The sequence below is a fragment of the Tursiops truncatus genome, chromosome 1 (genome assembly GCF_011762595.2).
Source record: "Tursiops truncatus isolate mTurTru1 chromosome 1, mTurTru1.mat.Y, whole genome shotgun sequence".
Classification (NCBI taxonomy): domain Eukaryota; kingdom Metazoa; phylum Chordata; class Mammalia; order Artiodactyla; family Delphinidae; genus Tursiops; species Tursiops truncatus.
This window is the reverse complement of record NC_047034.1, coordinates 95,520,609-95,541,204: the sequence shown is the minus strand read 5'-3', so window position 1 is coordinate 95,541,204 and position 20,596 is coordinate 95,520,609. Positions and strand designations below refer to the sequence as shown.

Genomic DNA, 20,596 nt, shown 5'->3' with positions numbered 1-20,596 from the left:
CATCCTCATCAATGATTTACTGAATACCTCCTATGTGCCTCACATTGTATCAGGTGCAATATTTTACATCATCTTATTTATTTAATCCGTAATTGGTAGATGAGGAAATTAAGACTCAGAGAGGCAGTGACTTGCTCAGTCTCACAGCTACTGTATTTTAAACTTCCTTAACTTCAGTGATCTTTGCTTTTATTCACTTGGAAATCCATTTCATGGATCTTCTTATTGCTTAGAACATTGCTTCTGATGTCTTGAATTCTATAAGGCCCATATCAAACATACCGCCCCCCCCCCCCCCCCCGTACCCTACTGACTCTTCCCCATGACCTCTTTATGACCCTTGCCTGTTTCCCTTCACAGTTTACTTCCTTCTGTAGCCCCATAGTCATTTCTGCTTCCTTTTTCCAACATTCTCTGTTCCACTTGGACCTTTTTTCTGTAGCCACTTTATCACTAGCCTCCCAAATTAGATCAGTTCAACCATCTCATGTCTGTTTCTAGTCTCTCTCTTCTGAGCTCTGCTGGAGAAAATCCCAACTTTGCCAACTGACTCCATTTCAAATGAATTTCTAATTTACCCTGACCCTTCAGTGCTCATAAGTAGTTTACTTATCCCATTTTGGCTCCCTTTCTCTTCCCCACATTGGCTGTTCCGAAGCTTTTTCACGCTCTTCATCAACATAGCTCCTCCAACCTTAGTTAACCTGGTCCTGAGTTCTCCTGAGAACATAGAATTTTTCAGGAATAATTCCTCTTCACTGTCCTCTTCTCTACCTCAGAGTGTATCTGCATCTGACGTGTCCTTTTATTCCTTTTTTAAAAAAGGAGGCCTACTGTTTTCCAGTGGTAACCCTACCTGCCTGAACTATTCTTTCCAAACTGTTCCTGGGAGTTGCCCCATCCACATCCTTTCTCTGCTAGATCTTCAGTCTCTTACCGTCCATTTGCCTGTCTCCTCACCTGTGAACAGGTACAGAGTGGTCTTACCAATTTCTCCCCTCAGTTCTGTCACCTATCATAGTGTCTCCTTTATGGACAAACTTGGACAAGGGAGGTGGCACCACAGTATGGTGAAAGTCTGTCGCACAGGCTGCCACTGACTTCCTTCAGCCAGATCTGATGATCTCTTGTTAGTCCTCACTCTTCTTAGTCTTCCTACAGCATTTGACTCTGTTGACCACCCTTTTCTCCTGTTATTTTTGGTCTCTTGAGTTTTGGAATATTATTTTCCCATTTCTCCTTTTCCCCCCATTAAATAGTTACGTTTGTCTTCCTCCACCCACCCCTTAATGATTTTTCCTAAGGCTCTGATCTTGGTCTACTTCTCTCTCTGGGTAATCATCTCCTGAGCATTGAACTTGCATTTCTAACTTCCTGTGGGCAGTCGTGGGAAAGAATACATGCTTTTTCAGTTGTCTACTCCTCCTTTTGTTTCCTGGCTTACTGATTGCGATCTTTATACATCCAATCATCCAAGCTAGAAATTTGGAATGGTCTTTGACGTTACTTCTGCCTTCCCTGTGCCACATCCAGCCACTAAGTCCTAGCAGTTTTCCCTTTGAAATGTCCGTATTTTGTCTCTCCATTCTTATCACTGCTGCCTTCATTGAGGTCTTCGTGGACTATTGGGTTAGCATTTTAAATTTCCTCCCTGCCCTCAGTATCTCTTGCCTTTAAACTTTCCTCTGTACTGCTGCCAGCGCTGGATGTCTAAGGCACAGCTGATTAAATCATTCCTGTGTTAAGAGTCATTCATCGTCTCCACTTTGCACACAGGGTCTGGTCTGGATCCCTTGCCTGCCCCTCGGCGCCCTTCCCCACCAGACCACGTGCCTCCCGCCCTGTCTTCTCCAGCAGCTCCACCCGGCATCCTGACTGGCGTTCTGCCTCGTGCCGAGCCCCTAGCACAAGCAGTTTACTCTGCTTTTCCTCCTGTCTCTGCTTGGTTTTTTATTTCCTGGCCTGGCTCACTAGTTATCTTTTTGATGACGCATTTGTGACCCATCCAGGCAGAAAGCCTTGTCCTTCTCATCTCTCGTGGGACTTTGTTCTCACCCTCTGGTTTCTCTCATAGTATAGTCAGCTGTATGTGATTCTCTCTCTCCTCTGCTGGCTTTAAGCTCCTCAGAGGCATCTTTGTTTTCTCAGGTTCCAAAGTGTGGAAAGCACCTAATAAATATTTATTGAACTAAACGTTGTATAATCTATCTAGGTTCATGAAAGTTAAGCAAATGGCTAATTAGGGGCCCATAATCATTGCAAGTGCAGGAAGCACTAATAAAAAGCAAACAACTTCTCAGCTTTAACTTTAATATACAGCAATCTGAGAGTTTTGTTTTGTTTTTTCCTACAAATGTGGCTTTACTAAAATAAAAGAAAATACATTTCAACCAAGCTTGCATCAGTATAAGTTTGGTGTTCAGATGAACTGAAAACACGCATGTAATGGTTGGCTGAGTCAAATTGAGTGTCAACAATCTGTCATCTAACAATTGAGCTCTTTGTGATTGTTGAAGAGCACATATTAAGTTCCCCTAGAAAAAAGAATCTATTAAAAGTTATGCAGGAAGGTGAAAGAATAGTTTGTATAGCATTTTAGTTAACCAAAATTGCATTGTTAAATCTTAGGGTCCCTGAAATGCTTAGAGAGCACTGTAGAAAAATGCTTATACCTCTTTTGAAGCTGATTTTATCACAAACCTTAACCTAATATGATGCCAATAAAACCTTATCCAGCTATGCTTCTACAAGTGTTATTGCAGAAGTATTATCATGTTAGCAGAGGCAGATACTTTCAGTAGTATTGTGAAACCACATTTGTGGAAGTATGTATCAATGCACGCATTTTGTGTGTTTTTAACTTACAAACATTACAACTGGAGACTCCATTGCAAAGCCATAAAAGACCCAGGAGTATAGAGGCAGTTATGGATAAATTTATTTTTCCCCAGTGTTTATTTTTTCCTCATTTGTTCATTAAAACTTAAAAACACTGGAGTTATATATAAGATACCATATTACCAAACATGTGTTTCTTTCCTTTAACTATCAGTGATGCCATTAAAACAAATCACTTTTTAAAAATTGAAGTATAGTTAATTTACAATATTGTGTTAGTTTCAGATGTACAGCAAAGTGTAAAACTAATCACTTTTTGCCTCTGTAGGTGCTTTTTGCTTCTGTAGTTAGAACTCAAACCAAGGTAACTAGTAGACTATTTTTTTCTTCCTAAGGGACTTGGGAAAATGGGGAAATGCAGGAAAGAAAAAGTCAGTGTGACAAAAGCACACGGTGATTTTGACCTACTAGGGAACCAACACTCCAGATCGTAGGGTCCTTTGGTCCAAGTTGTTTGAACACTAAGACATTATTGCATTCATTTGCTCGCAAAGACCTTAACTTTCATTATTCTTTACAATTTGCTGTTTTTGATAGTCGGTTTATAGTTTTATTTATTAACTATTTGTACAGTATTTATATCAATAATTATTAGACATTTTTCTACCATGATTAGGTAACTGGGCTGTTTAAAAAAGAAACACCCCCAGAATACCTAAATTTTTAATGTCACTACCTACATCTGCCAAAACAGATTAGTAGCACATTTCCAGAACAGAACAAATTGTCTTGATCTCCTTACCTAACACTGTGTTTTGTGTCAAATCCAGCTGCTTTCAGAGCAAGAATTCTTGCTGGAAGCTTATATTTTGACATAAAAATTTTGGGGGCTGCAATGTAAGGTAATTTTATCCTTCATTTGCAGGCTGAATATTGCTGTGTTACTAGTTTAGGGTATTCATACTGTAAAAATACCATATGATCATGATAAACTTGATTTGGTCTTAACTCACTGTGACCCAGTTGAACCTAATGGCCACATGAACTTGAATTTTCTGTTAAAGAAGTTAAAATCTCTTGGTTATATAAATAAGTGCTACTTTGTAAAATAATATTTACACCTCAGGTCTCGCTTCCTTCATAACCATATCATTGTCATTGCTGAGGGTTTTTTTTGTTTTTTTTTTCAGATACATTAGGTATCAGTTCTATGGTAATGATAAAAAAAATTGGCTGAGCAGAATTAAAACTTTCATCACAATATTTAAACATGGGTGTTCTTATAAAGAAAATTTCCTTATAGAATATTCCTGAAAATTCTTTTGGATTCAGTTCTATTGAAAATCATTTAAAAATCTTATCTCCTTTGCAGTAATAAATAGTACACTCTCTTTTGTATGTTAGTATTTCTTTGCTCGCTCAGGATCATACCCTGCTCATTATTTGTCCGTGTCATGTGATAGAGAATGTTTATTTGAATATGTAGTGAATCACAGGACAAATGCTGGAAGCGTCTTGAGGCATTATATTGTGGTGGCTAAGAGTTTGGGCTTTACAGCCAGACTGCTGGAGTTCAAATTCCTTCCTAGTTGCATGATCTTGGGCAAGTAACGTTACTGCTTTGTGCCTCAATTTCCCCATCTGTAAAATGAGTTGTTCAGAGCGTTTAATGAGTTAATACATATAAGATGTTTACAACTGTGCCCGGTATGTAGAAAGTACTCAATAAGCATCTTTTACAGAATAATTGACCTGTTAAGTAGTATATCTAATGTAACAAAAATTCCAGTTAGTTGTACTTCAGTTAATCTATTTTTTGAATAATAAAATCAATAGCAATAATGATATTGTTTATGGAGTACACAGTGCATTTTCATTTTTACTATAAAAATTAAAAGTGCCAATAACTGGGATATTAATAACTTGAGGATACATGTACATTTGGAAAACAAATGAACCAGATACCCTGAGTACAACCCCATTATATAAACACGTGGTGCCTGAAATCTGAATTTCTGTCACTATTGTTTCCCCAGTGAAAAGGCCTCGAAATATTAGTTATACTTTTCAAAAATGATAGGTCTTGTAGATTTTAACAATTCTCTTTCTTCCCTAAGTCCAGTTACATTAAGATTTTTGTTTTAGACTGAAAATGAAAAGGGGTTAATTTGTTATAAAACACTGATGTCGGAATAATTTGCCAAACCCGTTTTACTGATCTCTTATTTTCTTTAATTTTCTTTACACCATATAAAGAAACCATGGGATATGTTTGGTTTCCAGAACTTTGGTATCATATTTTTATCCCACAGTACCTAATATATACATACTATTGATGTTCAATAATTGTTTGTTGAATAAATTAATCAGCATGACAGAAGTTTCATTCTTTGGCCAAATCATGTCTTCATTTGTTTACAGAGGCCTGCAGAGAGAATTAGGCAATGTAAGTGAGCAAACTGGGTGAGTGGCAGAGGAAGCAGTAAAGACTGTGGTCCTCTGAATCTGAAGGCTGGATTAAACACCAGCCAGAGTTTCTGACGTCTGCTGTGTGCAAGGAAAGGCTGTCTGCCAGAGACTAATGAATATATACTTCACATGAATGATTGAAATCCTTAGTCTAATATTCTAAACTATTTCCATTTTCTAGTTCAGTGGGTATCATGATTCCATAAAATAAATAAATACATGTACACACATATTTACCCCCTATATATTGATGCATAATGTAAAACACTTTAACCTGGAAGAAAGTTAGTTTAACAAAGGTCGCTTGTCTAGTGTCTGTTCATTTGCTGTATTTCTGTTTATTGAGAGTTGATGGAACTTTAGAGGTGCTTGCAAAAACAACTTTGTTGTAAATTTTCAAGCAATCAGAGGAGCTTTATAATTTATGTTAGTATGAATAACTTTTCTAATTAGAACAAAAGCGAAAGTTAAAATATTCCCAAGAAAGCATTGGCCAGTGTATAGCATGCATGTGTGGCATTTTTGCTGCTGGGGAGACCTCGTGGCTCTGCCCTCTCTGCAGAGATTTCAGAAGAAACTGGGAAAAACCACCTAGAAAAATGATAGTCCACTTTCAAGCTCTAACTGCTAGGATGGTAGCTGATGTCCCACAAGTTAAATGGGCTTCGAGGCACTGGACCAGTTTCACTGGACTTTCTCAGAGTTTTACCTCTTATTCTCTCTGTGAGTTCAGGTATATTTACATTATAGTACCCTAAGTCTTGATCATCTCTCCTGTTTTGAAGCCTTGACATAAACTACATCCTATAGTGAGAAAGCCAGTTTGCCAAACCTTTTCCTTTTTTCTTCCTGCTCTTAACATTTAACCTCTTCCTTGAAACTTGCAGCCTCAAGAACGCACCTCCCTGCCACGACCTTCCTTTTCCACCCCTTGCCTAATCTTTTGCTTGTGCACAATGTTACTGTTACTCTCACCCTATGTATATTATTATTTAATGTTGGCACCTTTGTCTTTTCACTTTGTGTCTGTGTGACAGTGTGGTCTTTTGCCCTTTGAGGGCAAGGACCATAACTTTTGACTCACGGTGTTGATAGATACTTATGTAGTAAATGGCTGTTGATAGGGTATAAAGTTCACTGGGATTTTGAAGCTGTTCAAAGATAGTTTGAATCCTTTTGTAAATTATATGCAAAATGGACAGATTCTTTTTTACTGATACCCATACTATCAATAAAATGGACCATTCTCAGAATTGATGACCTATTAATAAAATGCTGCAGATAAATTTGAAAAATAATTATTGGAGGAAGAGAAAAGGGCATTTGGTAGCAAATCAAGTAAACTTTATTTTTCTAAGGTATTTGACTAGAAGAATTATGCAAAGAAATTGTTAATGTTTAGGCTGATTTATGTTTCTTCTTTCTAACTGCTGTTTGCTGCTCAAAAATAACTGTTTGGCAGATTTTCTCTACCTGTCTTTATCTTTTCCTGGTTTATGTCTATTGTCAATGCATTCTGATTACATATCTGAAGCATGCTCCTTTTATATGTTCTTATCTAATGTGATGTGGGATGTTGCATTATTTATTTCTCTTGAAAGTTGCCCACTGTTTATTATGTTATGACTGCAAGACTCTTCTACACAAAAGCTTTTTGGGTCTTAAGATCAGATTTCAAAGCTCTAAGTGCTTTGTGTCCCCCCTAAGTGGAAAGGATTTATAAGGTATTTATTGTATCCATACATCCTTAAGGAATCTGTTTAAATGACGGCTAATTCTCCTGAATTAGAAGCATTAACATTCATTTGCTATGCATTGCATTAAATAAAAAGTATATATATTCCTTAAAGTATACTCTAATAATCTTCTATTTAGTTACAAATGTCATTTAGTACTTTTGAGTAAAACTCAATAGTATTTGTACAAAAGCTTAAAAGCAAGTTTAGTGCTACCTACCAATTTCCAAATAATACTTAATTTTTAATCACTAGTATTAAATTAGTAAGGCTTTTAAAATATAAAGTTTTCTTGCAATTACTTTACCTAATTGAATATCTCATTCTTAGCAAATACTTTGTTTCCCTCATCTTTTTCTATTCTTTTCTAGTTTATTCATTTATCTTTTACATAATAGACCCAAATTACCTTGTGTTGAAGGAAGAAGCTGCATAATGTACAAGAAATTTTGTGTGTGATGGAATTTAACCTCAGTTTATGTCTCTCCCCTGCACAGTCCCTTCAGTCTGAATATGTTCATTACTAAGGCCTTGCCACTCCGGTGAAAGCTGTTCTACTCTTAGACACAATTGCTTCATCTGGACGAGCAATGTAGAGAGAAAGCAGCTGCTTTTGCCAGAAGAATATCTCTGCCTTCTTACCTTAAATTAAAGAGAGCACTAAGATAACACCTTCATGAGACTTGAAACCAGAAAACTCTGGTTAATGACTACTATAAATGCACTGAAACTATGTTTATGAAGATGTCAACCCTTTTTAAGACAGTTTTCATGTTGAATTTGGTATTTTGAAAGGTTATTTTTTAATGTATTTCATAATACATTTGTTATTACATTTACATGTACAGTGTTATGTTATGTATGTATTGTGAACTTTAAAAGACTATTTTGATAAATTTATAAATATATAAAATTATGTAAAAACTAGACTATATTTTGACTTAGGTTTTCTTCCTGTTTGCTACCAAAAATTTGTATTTTGAATTTGTTTAGTATGGTTTTATCTACAATGAATAAATAATTCCTCTTTATTAAGAAAAAGTAAGGGAGAAAGTTTTTAGAAAGTGATTTTTCTGTTCCCACTATGAATATGGCAGAACAGTTCATTCTTTTGGGAAGTCAGTCTAACTTAAGTTTATCCGAGTTTATCTCTAGCAAGAGTACAGTCATTTGATATGGCTTATTTAGACCATTTCATTTCCCTTTGTTTTTGTTGCTGAGCCATTTAGTTTTGCATCTTTGGGGGTTTTAACAAAATTTAACATCCAGCTGAAGATCAGAATTCATCGAATATTTCTTCTGAAAGAATGGTTTTGCTCTATGAAATGACTCTACAGTCCAAATGCTTTTCTTTCCTCCTCTCAAAAGAGTTCGTAACCCAATTAGAGTAATCTGGTTTTTGGTACGAGGTTTTTGGCTGTATTCACACATGGTCTGGCACCAGTTCTAAATCAATGAAGAGAAAAAAAACTGAAAAAGATGCTGCTAAGTAGTTCAATGTATTAATAGAGGAGATAAGTTTAAAACAGATCACAAACCCCTGACACACAAGCTGGCATATCTGAAACCTAACATGAAAATGAAAGGACTCCTAGGTACTTCACAGCCCTTTCATGTAAATGTAATCTTATATTTAGGTTCCAGAAGCCTGTAAGCTTCTTTTCCTTGGGGAGTTGGGGAGTCTTTGATCCTGTTTGTTTTCCATGCTGCTTAAGAATGGACTACTCAGAGACAGTTCAGTGGATTCATATGAAGCGCTTTACTCTCAACCATTGAGTTATTTATCATATATTTATTAGAAGGGGGTACATTGAGACTATTATACATGCTTCATCAAAACATCTTGTTTATGTTTTACATTTTAAAAAAGGCATTTGAATGAATGTTTGACTCAGGTTCGTTAATTTAACCTTCAAAAACTGAAGTACCAAACAATTGCACTAAACTGATGAAAAAAAGGAATTGTATGTTTTAGGAATCAAAACTTAAACTAAGTGGAATTAAACTGTATACCTTTTCTAAAGCTAAAATAGTAAAATATTTTATTATGAGTTATTGTAAAAAATGATTGGTTAATTGTATAGGAAAATGATGTATTTTTTCAAAATTATCAGTGAAGAGTAATTCAGATGATATTTGAGAAGTGGGGGAAAGGGAACCATATTGACAGTTTTAGTTCTGTGAATACTAACTTATGTGCAGCTACTAAATGATTGTAAAATTGACTACTGTAAATTTTTCATAATTATGTGTGTACTTAGTCATATGTATCTACATGGGTATGTCTTAAAATTATTTATACACATGTGCATACATAGACAAACCGAGAAGTATATGTGTATAATATAGAAAGTATATAGCAAAGTGATTCTACTCCAATAATAAAAATTGTTTGACATGTATTTTGTTATGAATAGTTTACCTTCAAAAAGATATTTTGTTCTATTTTAAAGTGTAGAATAATACACTGCTAATAAATAATAAAAGTTTTATGCAATTTACATTCTCCTTGGCTTTTGTAATTTGGATTTGGAGTTATCAATGTACTGAAGTATTTTTTATAATTTTATATTTAATCCACTCTGGTTGGTGCCTTTCGAGCTTCTGAAATTCTCTGTTGCAGGTTTTTAGTTTATAGACTTCCCAGGTTGTGGTCATTTCCTGAAATATGTGACAGTGAGCACAAAGAAATCTTATACTTTGAATTTCACAAGAGTCAGGTAATGTCAGGCTCTTACTGTCTTCCTCCATATATAATTTTCCTTTTTGTTAATAAAATACTGTTCATATCAGTGTTTTGGGCCTGCTTGATCATTTATGACTATTGTATGATACACTGGTCATCAGTTCCTTTTGAGAAAGAATAGCTGCTTTTTTTTAAAGGAGAAATTATAGAAATAAATCAGATGGCACAAACCTCGCCACTGTTGGATCTATGCCCTGAAGAGCTGGCGTGGGAGGGAGAAGCTGCATTATTTATTGGAGATATTTTATGTATTCAACTAGACCTCTTTGGGTTGTGATGTTTCTGAGGTTTTCCCCTTCTCTTTTGTCTTCTGAAATTTTTCAGAACACATAGGAAAGATTGTGGGTGGGAAGATAGTTTCACTTCTTGAGTTGGGAATCTGCCAATTAGCTGTTCTCACAACACTGCATGAGACAGTTGGAGTACCGAGGTTGTCATGGGACCACATCTTAGAGAAGGAGATTTTTTATGAATTCATCAACCTGTCTAGAAGGGCAGAAAATCAGATTTAGTTCTTACAAAAAACATAGTAGAAAAATCAGTTAACTAGTTCCAATAAATTTCTCACCTACCAGTCATTGAGTTCACATGGTTTTGTTACCCTTAGATGTCAAATGATTTCTTTCTTTCTTTCTTTCTTTTTTGGCTGCACTGGGTCTTTGTTGCTGCGCGTGGGCTTTCTCTCTAGTTGTGGCGAGCAGGGGCTACTCTTCGTTGTGGTGCGCGGGCTTCTCCTTGTGGTGGCTTCTCTTGCTGTGGAGCACGGGCTCTAGGCGCGTGGGCTTCAGTAGTTGCAGCGTGCCGGCTCTGTAGTTGTGGCCTGTGGGCTCTAGAGTGCAGGCTCAGTAGCTGTGGCGCACAGGCTTAGTTGCTCTGCAGCATGTGGGATCTTCCCGGATGAGGGTTCGAACCCGTGTCCCCTGCATTGGCAGGCGATTCTTAACGACTGCGCCACCAGGGAAGTCCCTGTCAAATGATTTCTAGATCTCCAAACACACCTGGAGAGGCTGCCCTATGTATGTATTCAGCTGTGATTCAAATAACAGCAGGAACATGAGTTGACCAACGGTAAGCTCTACAAATGTGTTTTCAAAATTGTTCTCACTTGTATGCTTTCCTTGGTGACATGTGTTAAACCATCACTGTGTTAAAAAGTTTCTACTTAAACCAGTTGTCAGTGTGTAAGCTGAACAGTACTCTGTGGTGTTTCATATCATATAAGAAGACTGTGCTCTTTCCCAAAGTGCCCTCCTAAGGCAGAGTTGCCTGCGAAGCCTTGCAGTCCTCTTCGCAACACTCAGCACAGCAAGACTTTGCTCGCTGTGTATCTGCTCAGAAGATTAATTAGGGAGGTTTCCAATTACAGCGAGACACAATCTACAGCATAACAGAAAACTTTTTTATTTACACATAGGTTGTGTAGAGGTGGCACCTCTGGCAGAGAAAGGAAAGCAGAAAATAACTGCATTAAGTTATTTTGAGCTGGATTGATATGTTAATATATTCCCACCCAGTTCCTTCTCTATGGATTGAATTATGATAATCATCTCAAGAAGGAGAAAAATAGCTTTTCTAGAGAATTTAAAACTTTTTTTGGTGAGTACAAGTAGAAACTTATATTGGAAGACTGCGTTTAATACAAAATTCAAATTATTTGGAATTGGTTTTAAATGGACGAACATAAATTGACTTTTCACTCACCATACCTCGCTTTATTTAACCTGCATACCACCAAAATGGAGATGACTCACAAAGCCTACTTTGGTTTGAATCAAGTTGATCAAAGCTTTTATGAGAAGCTGGACTGCAAACGTCTACATTTACATTAAACTTCAGAATCAGGGGTAACGATCTATCAAATGTGTTTTGTTTATTTATATTATGGTTCTCTTCCAAAAATTTAAGGTGGCTTCAAAGATTGGAGAAAGCATATCATAGAGGAGTGAGAAGGAAGGGGCTTTGGACACCAAATTTTGAGGAAACTGATGCTGAGACTTAAAGCTGAGATGAACAGCCTCTCAGATGTCATAGGATATGGTCTACTCTTAGGTTGGGCACATTTATACTAAATGCACACCTCTGGTCGGTTCCAGAGCTCCTTATTGGTATTTATTTTACTCAAAACTTTAAGAATAATATAATACATGATTGTTAGTTATAAGCTCTATGCTGTACAGTGGATCTCTAGAACTCATCTTGTGGAACTGAAACTTTGTTATTTGTTTGACTAATGTGCTAAGAGGGTAGATCTTAAGTTATCACAAAATAATAATGATAATAATGAAGATGGGAGGAAACTTCTAGAGGTGATGGATATGTTTATGGCATGGATTGTGGTGATGTTTTCATGGAAGTATACTTACCTCCAAACTCATCAAGTTGTATACATTAAATATGTACAGCTTTTTGTATGTCAGTCATACCTCAATAAAGTAGTTTAAAAGTTTTTTTAAAGAAGAGGTTATCTCCAAGTGAGATTGTCAGTCTTGATATCCAGATCCCCCAAAATGATTACGTCAGGTACATGGCATAGGAAGTTCAAAGGACAAATTGAAACCAGAGATCAGAATAGGATAATAATAGTCTATGTAAGTATCTGTCTATCTATCATCTATCTATCATCTATCTATCTATCATCTATCTAGAATTTATCTGACCTTTACTGAGAGCTAGTGTACACTAAGCTGTAAAGTGTAACTTGTGCCTTTTTGTCTTGAGAAGTAAAATTTGGAGGATACAGGGGTCCCAGAGCCTTGAGATTAAAGAAGCCAGTCCATTTGGTCTTAATTTATTTTTGGATTTGTTGGGTCTTCATTGCTGCACGTAGGCTTTCTCTAGTTGCGGCAAGCTGGGGGCTACACTTCGTTGTGGTGTGCGGGCTTCTTATTGCTGTGGCTTCTCTTGTTGCGGGTGCTCTGGGCATGTGGGCTTCAGTAGTTGCAGCATGCAGGCTCAGTAGTTGTGGTGCACGGGCTTAGTTGCTCCGCGGCATGTGGGATCTTCCCGGACCAAGGCTTGAACCCATGTCCCCTGCATTGGCAGGCGGATTCTTAACCACTGAGCCAGCAGGGAAGCCCCGTTCATTTTGTCTTTGTTTAAAAAAAAAAAAAAAGTAAAACTCTGGAGGAAATGGAACCATTTTTAAAAATCTAGGTTCCTTGCAGGCAGAGAGAATTTTAGCACCATACTGCACATACTAAGAGAGATCCCAGACTCCAAGAGGCAAGTTCCACGCAGTTTTTTTTTTTCAATTCTAGAAGGGTGTAACAAATTCACCTCTCATGTAGCTTGGGTTGTAAAGTAATATGGCATCTGCTGACAGTGACCAGCAGGGTTGGATAGACCTAGTTTTTCCTGATTTGAGGAAATATATAAAATTCACTTCCTCTTTCTCCCTTGGCCACTTTTCGTACCAATTTCTTTCACAAGCATGGCAGCCGATTCCAGACTTTTCCTGCTGCTTGAGGCCTAGCCAGGAGCTTACATTACCACTTAGATCACAGGCCTTCAATGATCAAAGAATGAATGCCCAGGGCCATGTTGAAGGGGAACACTGCAGAAACCATAAGACAGAGCAGAGACACAGGTGGCAGAATCACTGTGCTCAGAGATTTTCGTGTCCCCTCACCAGAGAGCACCTCCATGGAGTTCTCTTTCTCAGATACTGCACCAGTGGCCGAATGAGGGACGCTGGTCCTGAGATGACTGTACTGTCACGACAAGAAGTGGAACTGCTGAGAGAGACCTTGATCATCCACCAAGCTGACAAACTGAGACTTTAGAAAGTTTGATCTCCTTTTTAAAGTCAAGTCATGGGGAAAATTATCCTTAATTAAGGATTCCAGTTTAAGTGACAGGTAGTTAGGATTGTTAATTTTTAAAGTAAACCGAAAGATGGAAGTTCATCCATCTGGTCTGGAGGAGAGATACCAAGATAGGAACTAAACCAGGAACTAATTATTTATCAGCCAGTCTGGAGATAGGAGAAGCCCTGTTTGTCGGTGTCCCCAGGACCACCCCCAGGTTTGATGATTTGCTAGAAGGACTCACAAGACTCAGCACTTGTTTGCACTGACAGCTAAGACTTATTACAGTTTGATGCAAAGCAAAATCAGCAAAGTTGCATGGAGTGAGGTCTGGAGGAAACCAGGTGCAAGCTTCCAAGAGTCCTCTCCCAGAAAGTCACACAGGATATGCTTAATTCTCCAGCAACCAGTAGTGGCAACACATGTGAAGTGTTGTCTCCCAGTGAAGCTCATTAGACCCTAAGCACCCAAGGTTTTTTTTATCGGGGCTGGTCATGTAAGCACCCACCACCCAGCATGAACCAAAATTCCAGGCTCGAAGAAGGAAAACAGGCATTCTGCATAAACTTTATTGTTTGCATGGTCTAAGGACAGTGAACCACCCTTATCATTAGGGGAAGTCTGATAACAGCCCAGGGATCTGTTTACCAGTCAAGTTCCCAGGTGCAAGCCAAGGCCAACCTTGAAAGCAGGCTTTTCCTAGGACACCTGTCTCAGGCCTGCTACATAAACCCTTTTTTGCACACTCTGTATCTTAGCCAACTGATTTGTAGTAACTAAAGCACATTTAAATTAATGTGCAGTTAGCTTTATCTTAACAGGACTGACCCAAAATCCCTGTTTTCAAAAGACTTCTTTGTGGAGGGGAGGAGTTGTGATCCAGGAGACAGGGGATCTATCCTTGGAGTCTCCACTGCTCCAGATGGGCCAGAGTTCCTGTTTCTGCTTTGTTTTTAAATGGATAAATTTGGAAGTGCTACAGCTTCCCCTTCCTAAACACTACTGGTTATAGTAGACATGCCACCACCCAATGTCTCCAATATTCTAATCCCTTTCAGGGCAAACTAGAGTAGGAAAAACTCTCTGAGTTTCTTTGCTTTAAGAGATGAACTAGTCTAATTTTTTCTCCTAATATTTACCCATTATTTAATATGTAAAAAGAAATAAAAATATGGGTTAATATTTTTTTCTTTCCTTTTTTAAAAAAAAATTTTATTGGAGTATACTTGATTTACAATGTTGTGTTAGTTTCTGCTGTATAGCAAAGTGAATCAGTTATAGATATACATATATCCACTCTTTTTTAGATTCTTTTCCCATATAGGTCATTACAGAGTATTGAGTAGAGTTCCCTGTGCTATACAGTAGGTCCTTATTAGTTATCTATTTTATGTATAGTAGTGTGTATATGTCATTCCCGATCTCCCAAAATATCCCTCTCCCTGCCTTCCCCCACCCCATAACCATAAGTTTATTATCTACATCTGTGACTCTATTTCTGTTTTGTAAACAAGTTTATTTGTATCATTTTCTTAGATTCCACATATAAGCGAAATCATATATTTGTCTTTCTCTGTCTGACTTACTTCACCTAGTATGAAAAAAACCCCAGAAATATAATTTTAAAATATTGCAAGTTTTACAATATTAAGATAAAAAGTATTGAAAAATTAAATATAAAATATAATTAAATAAAAATGATAAAAGATTTATATAAGTTGATAAACTGCTTAAAATAAAAGGCAAATCTAAATAATAAAATATGCAGTGGAATAATACCATTAAGGAACTGAAGATTTAAAAGAATGAGGAGAATAATCTAAAATAAATTAAAAATAAATCAAACAAAAATGACCTGGATTGAAAAAAATCAAAACATAAAAAATAAAGATAAATTTAAAACACTCTTAACAAAGCAACAGGGCTGCTTGAGCAGAGAGATTTACAGATGCCCACAGGCCTCCCATTAAGCCTTATCCCAAGGTTGTGCTACCCTGGACAGGTGTGAGAGTCAAAAGCCCCAGGCAGAATATTCCAAGGAAAAGACTTACGAACAAGACGTTTTGTCGGCTCAGATTCTCTCAGTTAGATTTCCAGGCTGGTGTGTGCAGACCTGCAAAAGCTGTTAAGCCTTGGGGGAATATTAAGAATACATTATTTTTATTGAGTCATTGCTTTAAGCCAGACATTGTGCTAAGTGCCATAAATCTATAAGTAAATCTATAAGCTATCTTACTATGTAGACCTGAGAGGTTTTAGGTGGACAAAACAGAGGTGGAGAAGTGAAGTGACTTGTCCAAGGTCATATGGCTAGCAAGAGGGACAGCCCAGATTTAGACACAGACTTAATTAATGCCGAAGCCCATCACATAAGCTTTTTTGCTATATTACACGTAGCCAAAGAGCCTCTTTTAAATATGGCCTGATTGCTGTGAAAGAACACATCAAAATAAAATACCAGACACACCAGGTATTATTACTTTGAAAATAGAGCATGTTTCGAGGCAGGGAGTCAGAGACACGTATATAAATTAATCATCTCTTGCTGAGTCTCAACTGGCATGAAAAATCTAAAAAGGCTAAGAATTCATGCGCTGGAATCTAATGGATGAAAATTAAATCCTTGAAATTTTAAAAAGTTGTTTTAATACAGTGTTGAAAAAATTAGCTGGCCAAAAAGCAGAGGCTTCAGGTTTGAAGTTTCCACAGCCACCTGGCTGTGCATCTTTTTGACATGCCTGAGTGAAATCTCACACAACAATGAGCGATGTCTAATAAACAGGCCATTTAAGGAATTTTTTTTTTTTTTTTTTTTTTTGCGGTACGCGGGCCTCTCACGGTTGTGGCCTCTCCCGTTGCGGAGCACAGGCTCCGGATGCGCAGGCTCAGCGGCCATGGCTCACGGGCCCAGCCGCTCCGCGGCATGTGGGATCTTTCCGGGGCACGAACCCGTGTCCCCTGCATCGGCAGGCGGACTCTCAACCACTGCGCCACCAGGGAAGCCCTAAGGAATTTTTAATATAAATTTTTACATTGTCCTAATAACAAACCCTGGGCAATTCTTTTCCAAAACATATTGTTCTCTTGGTTTTAATGGGCTCAAACACTGTGCATTAATATACCTGACATATCAGAATTAGAGTCCTGTTTAATAAAATATTTCATTGAAAGCATACATTGTGGATTTAAGTTAATATGTTATTTTTAAAAGTAGGGCTTCCCTGAAAAATAAAAAATAAAAAGTAGGGCTTCCCTGGTGTCACAGTGGTTAAGAATACGCCTGCCAGTGCAGGGGACACGGGTTCGAGCCCTGGTCCGGGGAGATCCCACATGCCCCGGAGCAACTAAGCCCGTGCGCCACAACTACGGAGCCTGCACTCTAGAGCCCGCAAGCCACAACTACTTACTGGAGGCCACGCGCCTAGAGCCTGTGCTCCGCAACAAGAGAAGCCATTGCAATGAGAAGCCCATGCACCGCAACAAAGGGTAGCCCCCGCTTGCCACAACTAGAGAAAGCCCTTGCACAGCAACAAAGACCCAAAGCAGCCAAAAATAAAATTAATTAATTAATTTAAAAAATATATGATTCTTGTAAAAACAATCAGAGCTGTACAGAGTAAAAGATTCAAATCCTCCTTTCCCTCAAATCTGCTAACCTGAAGTAATTGTGATCACAGATTAGACTTCCAGAATATTTTTCTAAAGCATGTTCTGTACTTAGATAATGACTCTATCCGAACACCCAAAATGTTATGTGTTTTCTTGTTCCTGCACAAATACACTCAGTGTTCCAAACCATGTGCTGGATAAAAGTAGGCCCTGTCCCCTCTTGTGAGTTATGCTTTAAGGCTTCTTCTTACATATTTTTACGTGCCACATACAGTCAACCCTTTTAGTGGTTAGCATACTTTTTACCTTCTTCAAAAAGCCTTTTCCTACTTTGGATTCGGTGAACTGTCATTGTTTGCCCCTCACTGCGCTGTGACATCTTTGATTAAGTCTGTAGGTCCTTTGTTGCTTATCCCAGGTACCCGACTCATAATAGGATAGTTTGGACCCTTTTATTTCACTTTGCTTTTTTTCATATTTTCTCTGAGTGCTTCAGAAATTAAGTGCTACATAGGTTTTATTTTCTAGGGGAGACTCTTAGTCATTAGATCCAGAAGTTTGAGTGAAATCTGGTTCAGGACGTCTTCCTGCTGGGAGCAGAACTTTGAAGAGGCTTTATCAGAAAAGATTTAGGAAAGTTTAATGTGCTGCTGGCTCTGGTGTCTTTGCTGGTCTAGAAAGAATGGAGATGATGAGAAAGGCATAAAAAAAAAAAACTCATACTGACCCACAGAGATTGGAAAGTTGACCGTAGATTAATATTTCATTCATTCATTCAACAAAGTTTATGAGAGGCTGCCAAGGAGCTACAGATATAAAGTAAAAGTCCCTGTGCTCAAGTTCACAGTCTTGGGAAGAACACAGACACCTAAATAATGCCCATGCAGTGTGATGACACCTTTTTCTTGGGAAATGCTGACAGTCCCGAGGAGAGCGTGTGGGTAAAAAGAGGAGGCTTCCCAGAGCAGCAAGCATTTGTTGAGACGGTTTTGAGGACAGCAGGAGGTGTAGAATTAATGTTGGTCTTTTTTTTCCTAGTTAAAAACCTGAATGTGTTCACCCAGCAAGGAACTCAAAGAAACAATAATCTTGAGACCGGTGGAGTCACCTGCTGTGGTGATTCCCACCAGCTCTCTGCCCTAGCAGGATCCATACTTTTGAGACTTTAAGGTGGGCCCCAGAGGAGATGAAGTGGTTTGCAGGACAAATGAACTGCCTGCTCCATCCTTCCTGCTTTTCCACAAATGTACAAAATCGACTAAGGGAGGGGGGCAGGGTTGTGTGTTGGAGGGGGTCATAGAGGGACTGCAGGAATAGAGGCATGAAAACACTTTAACTTTATTGGAATGTGACTTTCCTGACACTCAATTTCCTCAACTGGCTGCTTTAAAGGATGTATATAAATGTAACATTAAAATGATTGTAAAGTGAGATTCATATGGAACTGTGATTCTAAATTCTGGCTGCATGAGAATCACTTGGGGAGTGTTTTAAAACCAGTGACGCCAAGGTCTTACCTCAGAGTAATTATACCAGAAAGTGGTGCATGGGGCCTGAAATTGCTTTTTTAGGCTTTAAAATTAAACAAAAACAAAAACTTCTTCATTAATTACTGGTACACAGTAGGATTAAGGAATTGAGGGGAGAAAGCCAAGGTTTCCAAATATTTAACACTGTCTTTTTAAAATAAGATATTTAATTGTTCAGAGTGGCTTTCAAAATCAAGATTTAGATTGAGAAATAATAAGCTAAATAGGGCCCCTCCCCCATCTATCAGTTAACAAATATATTGCTCAAGGGCTTGTGCTCAGAACCCAAGGGAATAAGGGAATAAAAACAAGGGGGAAAATGGTAAGAAGGTATCTTCTCCCCGCCTTCATCTAAGTCTTCAAGGAGTTCACAATACAGTTGGGGAAATTATCTAATCATGTATTGGTTGGGTTTTTTGTTTGTTTGTTTGTTTGTTTTTTGGATTGTGAGAGATACCCAACTTTAACCAGCTTAGGACACAAGGAGCTTATAGAGCCCAAGGACTAGGAAGTGGCTGGACTTAAGGTAAAGCTGGACCCAGGATCTGGACACCAGCAGGTGTGCCCTATCTCTCTCTGCACGGCAGACAACAGGGCTGCTGGGAGCTGCTGCTTTATCGCAACTTCAGCTTCAGTCACCCGGAGAGGTACTGGCTGCCTCTCAGACTCAAGCCCACACCTCTGGGGAGGGACTCACATTCACCTCTGGACTTACAAACCATATCTAGTGGGTTGGGATTGGGCTCACAGAAGAACAGGTCACCTCCCGTTGAAATCAAGTGAAGGATAGATTTCTGAACAACAGGTGTTCTAGTCCCAGAAGAACAGGTGGAGGGAGGGGCCATCAAAACAAGTGTCCACTACACTGTTACAGGACAAGAAAGTTACAGGACAACCCTGGAGGACAGTGTGGTGCAGATGTAATGAGCAAAGGAATAGTACAGAGTACCGCTAGCCCCACCTGAAGAAAAGCCGGACCTTTGGAGCAGCCTCTTGGCAGGGTTGGGTCTATGTACACACTTAGGTTCCCCACTGCGTGTGGGGTATGGAGGTGTTTGGGAAGAAACGAGGCGGTGCAATAGGGTGTTTGCGCACAGGGAATCGCCACCTACTCTACACCCAATGGGCAGCAACACGGGAGGGGTTAGTTTTATCTACAGTGTTTGAGGGACACCTAAGTGGAGATGTGTGTGTTACAGTCAGAAATGGGGCAAAATCCCCGACTTTTAAATTCCAGAACAGGGAGGCTTCTCACACATACTTAGCAGCTGCTTTCACCAGGGCTCACAGGGCTGGCCCGGTATCCAGAGGAATTCTTCAAGGATTAGAAAATAAAGGAATATGCTGAGAAAAGGGCTTCTGGAAATTGATGGGGATTGGGTGCCTTATTTCTGAGATGAGGAAAATAGAAAATATTAGTTTTTCTAACCACCACTGATTGCCTAGATGAGGCAGAAATAGGGTAGCAGCTTCTGGTCGTCTTGCTCCCTAATCTAATTTAGACTTTAAAATTATAAGGAAATTTCTTAGATTTTTCCTGTTATTTCTTTCCTGATCTTGTCAATCTTGCTTACCGTCATCATTAAGGATGGTGATAATTGTGATCAGACGCCCAAAAGTGTATGATTTTTTTTTCTTTTCAGTGATATGTGAAAACACACACACACAGCGCTCTCTTAAAGTAATTTGGTCTCATCACTAAAACTACCTAAAATAATTCCTAAACGCTTGACAACATGAAACTCTCTCCATCCAGTTCCTATCTCTTTCAGACAGAAATATTTTTTAAGCAGATTTAAAAAATAAACTATATTAAACCGCTTACTGGAAAAAAGTCACTTCTGGACAGAGACCAAGCCAAAG

At 38.4% G+C, this 20,596-nt stretch overlaps 1 protein-coding gene across 1 annotated transcript in view; it reads left to right on the top strand.

Moving 5' to 3' along the window:
- Window positions 1-9,825, top strand: part of CDC14A (cell division cycle 14A) — a 184,429-nt gene extending 174,604 nt beyond the window's left edge. Inside the window, exon 17 of the mRNA XM_073810345.1 lies at window positions 7,541-9,825. Within this exon, the coding sequence (XP_073666446.1) occupies window positions 7,541-7,570 (30 nt within the window). The 3' untranslated portion in view covers window positions 7,571-9,825. The remainder of the gene's footprint in view (window positions 1-7,540) is intronic.
- Window positions 9,826-20,596: the final 10,771 nt, after the last annotated feature.